The 10,607-nt window shown below is 35.9% G+C and overlaps 2 protein-coding genes across 2 annotated transcripts; one reads left to right on the forward strand and one right to left on the reverse strand.

Moving 5' to 3' along the window:
- Positions 1–284: 284 nt before the first annotated feature.
- LOC143621511 (uncharacterized) lies at positions 285–3,966 on the forward strand. Its single transcript, XM_077092919.1, has 9 exons — positions 285–921; positions 1,706–1,835; positions 1,930–2,489; positions 2,562–2,642; positions 2,738–2,836; positions 2,929–3,042; positions 3,130–3,213; positions 3,297–3,368; positions 3,459–3,966. Exons 1-9 carry the CDS (start codon positions 604–606, stop codon positions 3,717–3,719), a joined length of 1,719 nt encoding a protein of 572 aa, XP_076949034.1. The 5' UTR covers positions 285–603; the 3' UTR covers positions 3,720–3,966.
- A 2,539-nt stretch (positions 3,967–6,505) lies between these two features.
- LOC143621420 (uncharacterized) lies at positions 6,506–7,842 on the reverse strand. The gene is made up of 3 exons (XM_077092849.1): positions 7,359–7,842; positions 7,199–7,269; positions 6,506–7,111 (listed from the first exon to the last, which is right to left on the reverse strand). The coding sequence occupies exons 1-3, from the start codon at positions 7,840–7,842 to the stop codon at positions 6,506–6,508; spliced, it is 1,161 nt and encodes a 386-aa protein (XP_076948964.1).
- Positions 7,843–10,607: the final 2,765 nt, after the last annotated feature.

Here is a 10,607-nt window from a genome sequence, read left to right on the forward strand (position 1 = left end):
TCTGGGTTTGGTAAGACCCAAACCATAAATTCAGGTCAAATAAATGAGAAGCCTCCCTTTAAAAATCAAGCAAATCTGGTGACTCCTATTAGAAGTAGTGACGTCTTCGCTTATATATATTATAGATACGTCTAAATACTAATTTATTAATAAAAAAAACAAATATACTCAAATAATAACATACTATATGATATATCCCTTCATTATACAGAAAAAGCCACCGAATGAAACAGTCTCCCTCCACTCCCTATACCCCCCCCCCCCTCCACCCCATTACCCACCCCACCTCACCCGCACCCCCAAAACACCCTTCTCCTCTGTCCAGTTTCACGGACCTGAAATCCTTTTTACTGCTCCTTCTCTTTCACGAGCATTGCCTGAACCCAAAAGTTCTTTCTTTCTTTCTTTTATTTCTAAGGTACCCCTTTGATCCGGTTAATTTAAAACTCATTTCACCTATTTATTTCTTCAAGATCCGACCCACTGGAAGAACACTCACCTATATTAATATTATTATTATTGTTATTATCAACATGGGTCATCACCAAGTACAAATCTTTCTTGTCATTTCAAATTATTATTATTACGAATTATAGAAACACCATGGAAGACATTATGATGTTTAAGCCAGTCTTGAAATGGGTTTTATCAGAAACCCATTGTTACTCTGCCATAAAGTTTGCATCTTGTTTTAAGGACACGGTTGCTGGGTCAATTGCTCGGCATTGGCCCGGTGTCTGCAGAGGCTGTGAGACACTGGTTAAGATTTTGTGGTGGTTTATGGTTAGGTGGAAGGAGTGTATGGTTCGTGGATCTAGATCGTTGTGTGGGTTGGGTACTGCTGCACTGCTGGTTATTATTTGGAGTTGTTTTCTTGGGTTGACATCAATGTCTTGCCTCTTGTGTGTCGTCTTGTGTATGGTAAGTTGTAAAGATTTCACCTTTTTTCTAGAATCTTGGCTTCTATGTGTTGTTTTATGTATTGTAAGTTATAAAAATTTGATCTTTTTTCAAGAATTTTATGGAATCTTGTTTTCTATGTGTTGTTTTATGTAAGGGAAGTTATAAAAATTTAACTTTTTTTCAAGAATTTATGAAATCTTGGCTTGGATCCCCTTTGATTCATTAAGAAAGTGATTATTGCTGGGAATTAGAATCTTTATGTTGTTTACAAATTGTTTAGTTAATTTGGGTTTGAAGGCTAAGTTGAGATGCAAATTAGGGTTTATTGTAATGTTGTTGTCATTATTAGGAAAAATATAGTTTGATTAGGTTTCCTATGTAAAAATTCCCACTTTTGAAGAGTTTATGAAATCTTGCTTTAAATCCTCTTTGCTTCCAAGATTCATGAAGAAAGTATCTCACCATCTCACACCTCATTACTTTTGGAAATTTAGAATCTTATTCTGTTTACAAGCAGTTTAATTCCTTGTGGTTTGATGGCTAAGTTGTGATGTAAGTTCTAGTAGATAGAATACACATTAGGGTTTATTGTCATATCGTTACCAAAATAAGGTGATATATGATTTGATTAGGTTTTCTTTGAATAATTTCACCCTTTTCAAGAATTTATGACATCTTGCCTTGAATCCCCTTCGATTCCAAGATTCATCAAGAAAGTATCTTTGACATGTTTAGTTTTGGAAATTAGAAACTTTATTCTGTTTACATTCATGGCATTAAACAATCTGGTTAATCTTGATAGGGTGCTGCTGCCTGTGCTATCCACTATTTGGGCCATACTCCTGGTGTATTTATAGTAGGGTTAATTGCAATATTGGTCCTGTGGATGTATGGTAACTTTTGGATCACTGGCACATTATTTATTGTTGGAGGTAAGTCTTGCTTCATTGTGTTTTGAAATCTTGAAATATGAAATTGATTTGATATTCTGATTATTGTGTAATTGATCTTGTATTCCCATTGCAGGTTACTTGTTTTCCAGAAAACATGCAAGGTTGGTAGTGTTAGTTGCAACCTTATATGCTCTACATTATGTAAAAGTTCAAGTAGGATGGTCGGGATGTTTGGTATCGATTAATCTTGCTTTCATATCAAACGATGCGTTAAACCGCATCCTCAAGTGGTGTGACAATTTGAGTGAAAAAACACAATTTGAAGAGCCGAATTTTCCCGATGCGTTTGCTGAAGATGAGTTCAGACCCGAGAGTGAGTTCTTTGCTCCTAATGACGAACCTGAGAAGGTGGAAACTACTACTGATGAAAAAGAGGAAGTGAAACCGACTGTTGAACCTGAAAGGGTGGAATCTTGTGAACCAGTAAACAAAAAACAAGATCCTACAACTGTTGTTGTTGACAAACCCAACAAACCGAAGGAACCGGCTCCGGTTGCTGTGGTGAAAAGCGATGTGAACGCTGTTAATGAGATGAAAAGAATTATTGCGTGTGTGGATCATTATGAAGCTTTAGGTTTATCGCGGTATAAGAAAATTGATGCTGTTTTGTTGAAGAAAGAATATAGAAAAAAGGTAGAATTTTTTGTTATTCTTTCATGATTATTCTATAAAGTTTGGTATGTCTTACGTGTCCGTTTCTTTCAGGCCATGCTTGTGCACCCCGATAAAAATATGGGGAGCCCGCTCGCAAGTGAATCTTTTAAAAAGGTTCAATGTGCATATGAGGTAATCTCCATCTAGTTTCTTCCACTATTTGTTAAATAACTTTTTTATTAATATTTATTTACGACTAATATTATTATTTTTTAACAAATTTTAAGGTTCTTTCTGATTCTTTAAAGAAAAGAGACTATGATGAGCAATTGAGAAAGAAAGAATCGAGGACATTGTCTCACAAGTCTCCTAGTACATCCAATCAGGTATAAACAAAACTAAAAACATATGCGAACCGCCAAAATGTTATGATTATATGCTGATTACAAATTTACAATTCTTGTGTGGCTTAATGCAGGAGAATCCTGAATATTGCTCAGTGGAATCGAGACGAATACAATGCACAAAATGTGGACATTCACATATATGGATATGTACAAGTAGGATAAAGTCTAAGGCAAGATGGTGTCAGGTGAGAATTTACATTTCAAATTAAAAAAAAAGGAATTTAGTTTAGTTAATGCAAAATATTAAATTAACGAAACTTAATTCGTTTCAGGATTGCTGCCAATATCATCAAGCCAAAGATGGTGACGGGTGGGTGGAGTACAAAGGCTCCCTCAGCTTTGATCGTCCTAACAAGGTTTGTACTTTTAAAGAATTGAAAACTTGTCATTTAAAACAATTTGTTTTTTTTACTTTTGTTTATATATTTTGGTAATTTAGATGGAAATACCGCGTGCATTTGTTTGTGCCGAGAGTAAGATATTCGATGTTTCAGAATGGGCCATATGCCAGGTTGGTGTATTCAAAATGCTTTGGTTAATATAATATTTCAAGACTATGTATACGCGTTAATATGTAATATTAATATTTGGAATGGTATAGGGAATGGGTTGCAGGCCAAACACGCACCGGCCCACGTTTCATGTAAACATGGTTGGGTTGGAGAAACCGGAGAGATCAAACTCAAGCCGGTATCCGTGGGATTTGGATGCTAAAATGGCAGATGAAGATGAGGAGTTTGAGTTATGGCTTAAACAAGCACTTGCTTCGGGTTTATTTAGTGAGACCTCAAAACATAGAAAAAGTTGGGGACCGTTTAAATTACCTCAGAAGAAAGGAACGAAACATCGGATGTCTCAGTGATGCATGAGAATTATGGAGTTGTAAATAATGTTGTGTATTAGATTGATCATGAATGAATGAATGTATGTTAATAATGAAGGTGTCTGTGTCATGGTACAGTGAACGTCACAACTCTTGCTCCAATTTAAATGGACACTTAATGCTCTCGGATATTAATATTCCCGTTGTGGTCCCCTTAACTAATCTCATAAATGCTTTATTCATTCTTTTCTATAGTTGTAAATATTTTTGTTAACCTTAGAATCAGAACTATAGTTTCAAAATACTATGCTGATTTTGTGCCATTTTATTACCTACAAAACAATAAAATTTATGGAATTTTTTTTAAGATAAAACAAATCATGCATACTTATAAAAACGTAATTAACTTTGTGATATATGAGTTGGGTTTTATATGAGTCGAGTCAAAAGTAAGTTCACGTGAACTTGACTTTAGCTCGTTTAGCTCCAGACTCAGCTCAACGGAGCTTGACTTTTAACGGTGTGTGAGTGTGACTGTGTGAGTTCTTTTTAGAGCTCGAGCTTTATATTTAAAAAAAAGGTTCAAATAGGTCGGCACAACCCCATCTTCACCATTGCCTCGACTGCTATTGTGAGCCACCTCCGTCACCGGTCATCACCTCTATCAATAAAAAAAAAAAGAAAAAAGAGAAGAAAAGAAAATCTAAACAACACTTTTCAGCCCAATTTTTATCTCAATGAGAACCCTTTTTTTGAACTTAAATTTAGTTTTGACTTGACTCTGATATTGTGGATTTGGTTAAAAGATTGTTGGATTATACGTATTATAACATGAATGGTGCTGGCTTTATAATTTTGACTTTATTTTATGTTTCTACTTTTGATCTAAAAGAATTATTATATTATAGGGTACACATAAATCATAATCACGTGTTATTAAAATTATAAGTCAATTGCCCAAATGGGCCCACTCAAGTATGGACCACTTCTTTTCAAAAAGAACTTGGGCCTCTTTTTAGGGTTAAAAGTAGGTTCATCGTATGGGCTCGATCACTAGGCTCAGAGTCTGGACTGAAAAATAAACCTAAGTCGCACCCGAACGCTTTTGTCTTAAGTTCAATAATTGGACAACTACTTATTTATTTAATTTTAAATGTTGTTAAACTTAGTAGGATTCCCCATGCGTTGAGGCAGAAATACGGTATATGCATAAAACATGAAATTATTTAAATTTACAAACATAAAGTTACAAAGTTACTTTGTTCATGGTACCATTTCAGCATTGATATATACTGAAACTGACTTGTATCGACATAAAAGAAAAACTATAAAAGTTGAAAAATGGTACCGGTGCCGATGTTGTTCGAGCAATTTCGGATCGGTAAAATGCTGTGTCGTACATGATCTCAAAACTTATTTACAACGGTTTGATTACGCAAAAGTCGTCTCGCGTAATCCATAAAAGAAATTCGTGATATGCCCAATAGGATATCGACATGTGTTTTACATCAACCAAAAAGCATAAACTGCATATTGATCCGGTTCCAATAATATCGATACATGTACAAATGATGCTCGGCCGCAATTGGGTTGGATTGTTATGTTATTGGTACAATATCAACACTACTTTACGATACAACAAAAATACTTCATTTTAATATCTTTCCTTTTTTAATAAAACTTATACTGAAAAGTTAAAAATAATTGCAACCGTGTCTTTAGTTTTTTGAAAAAAAAAATTAACAAACTCGGAGATATTAGAAAACAATAAAATCATTACAAATAAAATGGTTTAAAGCGATATAGTATTTATAGTCTTAGGATCACAAGTGTTACCGATTTCAAAGTATTATGTGACACACGTAAATTTTAGAAAGGCGGGGAAAATACGTGCAGTTTGCACAAACCACTATAAAACATCCGAGTAATTCAGTTTAATCGTTAAAAGTAAAGTAACAACGAGAATTATAATTAAAAATTATTGTTAAGACAAATTTTCTGTGCTCTAAAAAGAAACTCCCCCAATTATATTCAACTGAAGTATGTGGCACTCATAGTAATCACCCGATTAAACTTATCGAGGCTTCTAGGAATTCACAAAGGCCGTTTGATTGTCGTTATATATACATGTCTTTTTTGACCTTTTATATGGTCACAAAACCCTTAAATAGACACACATTTATCAAAAGTTATGATGATTCATTTGTGACCATAAGCTGAAAGGCCACTACGCTTTGATACATCTACTTTTGACGATTGCAAGTTGCAACGATCAACCATTGTGCCCAATCTTAACTGATGTGTTTCATGTAACAAGTGTTGGAATTAATTCCCGTCCTCGAGTCAACAAGGCGGGTTGGACCAACCCATCGAGCCTATGATAGATTGGTGTCTTGTTTATCAAGTTGAGCACGCGACTTTGTTTACATGAAATAAATTACTTGGTGAACAAGTCGAGCAAATGACTTGGACAACAAGGAATTAATAATTAATTAATTATTATTTAAATATGTTTTTACTAATTAGTATTTGAGTATGATAAGTAGTTTGTATTCTTAGTCTAATTAGACTACTCGCTATGGTGAGGGGCTTCGAAGCCCCTCCCCAGTGCCACGTCAGCGCCACATGTGCACTGGAGGCTTCAAAGCCCCACCCAAAGATGCCCCTCAAGCCCCTTAATTTTTTTATTTTAATAAACTAACAAATTTATTAAATACAATAATTATCAAATACAAACTATATTAAAATTAAAAACATATACATAAAAAATCAACTAATTTTAGTCGTCGGCGTCGCCGTTTTGTTGTTTGTTTCTCCAAATATGTTCAACCAAATCCGCTCGAAGACTGAAATTCGTTTCTTTTTTTTCTTGTTTTTAATAAAATAGCAAATCTCTCATCTTCGTTTAGTGTTGTCATCGGATCCGGCGCATCGTCGTACTCGCCTTGACATATTGCTCTACCCGAGTCCTCCAGTATCATATTATGCAAGATAATACAAGTGTACATTACATTTCTTAACTTATCCATGTGCAGAATACGAGCCGGATTTCTAATTATAGACCAACGTTTCTTTAATACCCCGAATGCCCTTTCGATGTCCTTTCTGGCCGACTCGTGTTTTTTCTTGTAAAATTTTCGTTTATCATCAGTCGGGCACGTAAAGCTATGAACTAACGTTGCCCAATCCGGATAAATGCCATCGACTAAATAATATCCGTATTCGTAGTTGACATCATTAGTGGAAAATGAGGTGTCGGGTCCAACCCCGTTTACGAGACGGTCGAAAAGAGGAGACGCATTTATCACAGCTATATCATTGTTTGCACCCGGCATCCCAAAGAAAGCATGCCATATCCAAAGATCAAATGATGCAGCAGCCTCAAGGATAACCGTTGTTCCATCATGATCACACCGATTATATTGACCTTGCTAAGCAACTGGGCAAGCTTCCCAAGCTTAATGTGTGCAATCAAGACTACCAAGCATCCCAGGAAAACCGTGCTTCTGTTCATGCACCTCGTATATTTTTTGTATGTCGGCTTGAGTTGGTTTCCTCAAATATTTTTTATGATATAGTTGAGTAATACCTAATATTAAATTTTTAATGTTAGTTTATTAACTTTGCCTTTAAAATGCGAGGATTTATAAATACATATTAAAAAATGATAATACTCACATTCGCAGAACGTGTGAAGGGCTTCACGAGCCATTGTCTCCGACATTTGTAAATACTCTTCCATGGCGTCGCTCATGGTCCGGTACGCGAGTTGACGAATTGCCGTCGTGCATTTTTGCAATGGAGAATAACCGGGCTTACCTCTCGCGTCATCCCGTTGTTGGAAAAAATCATAATCGCGTTCTAAATCACCAACAATTCGTAAAAAAAGTTGGCGAGTAATCCGAAAACGCCGCCGGAATTGTTCCGCATCAAAAGTCGCGTCCGGCGAAAAATAATCTTGCATCAACCTTTCATGAGCACCGACATGATCTCGTTGTCGATGAGGACGTCTTGTTAGCGGTTGTGAGCTTTTGCAATGCTCGACTAAGACTCGGGCAGCATCTAAAATAGCACTAAATATTACCTCATCCCCTGAATCGGAGTCTGAAATAACGTCGGGATCAGGGTAGTAGTCGGGTGCCGAAGATGAATCGGAAGACATTTTTGGGAAAAAATTATAAAAATTGAGATTGTATGGTTTAGTTTGAGATATATATATATATATATATATATATATATACACATATATCTCAAACGGTCCAAAGAGCCGTTGGAAAGGGGGAGGGTCCCACACTTTTCACCTTCCGCGCTGGCCGTTTGAACGGCCTCTCCATTGGCGCCCCTGGGCCAACGGCGCCCCGCATTGGCGTTCGGAGCCCACCGCGCCCAAAAAAGAGGGCCAACGGTGCCCCATAGCGCATAGTCTTAGGTTTCATGTTTAAACTAGTATATATACCCGAGCTTGTGGATTATATCATTGTAAGAGTTTAAATATTGCAATTTTCGAGCTAATAAGAATTACAAAGATCGAGCTTATGATCTAAATTTTCGTTTTTGTATTTATCGATCCTGGTCACCAAACTTCAACAAGTCAAGCTATTACGAATGGAGAATGCGTTTATCTTTTGTTTTGCTTACGATGACGTCTCAACCAAAAAAAATCCACCTTCGAATACCACAAAGTCCGCAATTATCGTTATAACTGTTATTCGTCCCAAAAATCCTTCAAGGATATAACACATTAGAAATTATTAAACATCTATATAACATTTAAAAAACTTAATTCAGTAAAAAAACATTAATACAACTTATCCATATAAACATAAGAATTATATGATACTTTTGTCAAACTAAAATAAATAGGTTGATCGTACTTACTGACCGTGCTAGTTTTCTCTAGGTCGGTCTCAATTGTATCAGGAGAGGCTACACGAAAATCAATAAGAAAAAGTACATAAAATATACAATGGTGTAGATTCAAACACACAAATTGCCGGTAACGTGTAGTCGATTAATTGTGATAAACAACTTTATTGTACATGTCATTGCTCATTAAAAATGTATTTTACGTTATTTAAACATTCGATACAAAGTTGCACATGTAACACATAAAATAATAAGATATATTTCTTTACCGGTGACAATCGTGAATTTACATGATGGTAATATTTTTATCTGCAATGCAATAGTCAGTTTTTCATGGTAGATGAAATTGGGCCTGGCTAATTCTTTATATTGGGCTTTATGGTCAAGATATGAAACCCCATTATATATGATCTATAAAATCACAACATGAAAAATGAAAAGAACTTTGGTTATATGAAAAAAAAAAAAATAGTCAGCAACTTTTAGGGTTTCCTATGTTTTGTTTTCAATGAAAATGAAAGTCGAGACACCCGGGTATACGTACATTACATCCATTGGTAAAAGACCACTCACGCCCGTGTTCACATATAGCCTAGTGACCTAGCTCATCACAATTTCAGAGGAAACCCACTGCAAAAAGGCCCACTATTGTAAACACGTACAACATTTTGTCACGAAAAGACTCAAACCAAGGACCTTTTCTGAAGAAAATAACCGATGTACCGCAATAACATTGCTCTTTGTTTCAGGGTTTCATATGTTTATTTTCGAACAACAAATTTTGTTAAAAACAAACAACCTACCAACCCGCTAACAAGCAACTAGCGGGCGAGACAAAACACCACACGAAGAAGACACTATTATAAATCAAATCTCCTCCATTTTTCTCTGTCTAGAGCCACACTATTCGACCTATATTTAATCCAAATGAACGCCATAAACTTGATTCCGCCAATTATTTTTTCTGCCCTTATAGGGACATCCGAGAAAACGAACCTGTTACGGGCTCGCCATAAACTCCAGCAGCAAACCAAAATGATCAATTGTACTATTCTTTTTTTATTGAAGTGGCCTAAGATGCATTTATGAACATTAAACAGGTCATGTGTTTAGGGTTTAATATGTACGTACTTGTAGGGAAATAAACATTGATTAAAATTTAAATTATGAAATGTCACAATCTTATTAGCAGTTGGCTTCTTTTTGGTACTGACAACTTGAAGCCGCACAAGAAACCACTGGCACCATACTGAAATGAAAAGAAACATTAATTAATTAAACAATGTTTATAGAAAATAGTCTTATTTTATGATATCTTTTCCATTTACATAGGACCAATAGTCTTTTTTTTTTTTTTTTTTTTTGAATGTTAATGCTTTCCTCCTACTATTTACATTAAACCGCCATTGCCAGAGATCGAACCCTGGACCTCTCACCCGAAGGCCAAAGCCTTTACCATCCCACCAAAGTGGAGATGGCATATTTCCTTGTTTAGATGACTTCCGTTCCACCATATTTTTGGTTCATTATTGTATTGCTTTCATTATGAATGAATAACAAAAACCTAGAACCCTCCCAATACCATCAAATTTCTAGATGGTATCAGAGCAGGTCTTATAATCTTAAATCCATCCCCTGTTCTATTATTATCGTTCTTGACTTATTGAAGAATGGTGACCGAAGACGAAAGGCAGATGGCATATTCAACCGATAAAAGCTTACCGCGTGAATCCGCTGCGTTCAAAGCCAAACCCAAAGTTGTCTGCATCAAATCAGATCCTAGCCATAATGCAAGCTTAACCAATGTTCAATACCAATTGCCTTTTAAACACTTTTCTGGAACCGGTTACGAGGGAATGAAACGCATTGCCAACAGGACAAGTAAGGGAGTTGTGGAAGGCGAATGGATCATTGACTCGGGTTGCACCGAACACATAACTCACCTACCCGATCTCCTCGAAAACAAGAAAACGTCTTTTTTTGAATCCCCGGTTGTCATACCTAATGGTGAAGCCATTCCTGTTGAGGGGAGAGGTGATTGTACCCTTCCAGGGGAAGTTA

The sequence above is a fragment of the Bidens hawaiensis genome, unplaced genomic scaffold (assembly GCF_021521415.1).
Source record: "Bidens hawaiensis isolate Kalapana, Puna unplaced genomic scaffold, B.hawaiensis_p1.1 tig00002866_1, whole genome shotgun sequence".
Classification (NCBI taxonomy): domain Eukaryota; kingdom Viridiplantae; phylum Streptophyta; class Magnoliopsida; order Asterales; family Asteraceae; genus Bidens; species Bidens hawaiensis.

Coding starts and splice junctions, on each gene's coding strand:
- LOC143621511 (XM_077092919.1), top strand. CDS start 604: ATGGAAGACATTATGATGTTTAAGCCAGTCTTGAAATGGGTTTTATCA. Junction 922..1,705: donor TGTGTGTCGTCTTGTGTATG/GTAAGTTGTAAA, acceptor TAATCTTGATAG/GGTGCTGCTGCCTGTGCTAT. Junction 2,490..2,561: donor AGAAAGAATATAGAAAAAAG/GTAGAATTTTTT, acceptor CGTTTCTTTCAG/GCCATGCTTGTGCACCCCGA.
- LOC143621420 (XM_077092849.1), bottom strand. CDS start 7,842: ATGTCTTCCGATTCATCTTCGGCACCCGACTACTACCCTGATCCCGAC. Junction 7,270..7,358: donor CCTTCACACGTTCTGCGAAT/GTGAGTATTATC, acceptor ATTTAATATTAG/GTATTACTCAACTATATCAT. Junction 7,112..7,198: donor ACATACAAAAAATATACGAG/GTGCATGAACAG, acceptor CCAGTTGCTTAG/CAAGGTCAATATAATCGGTG.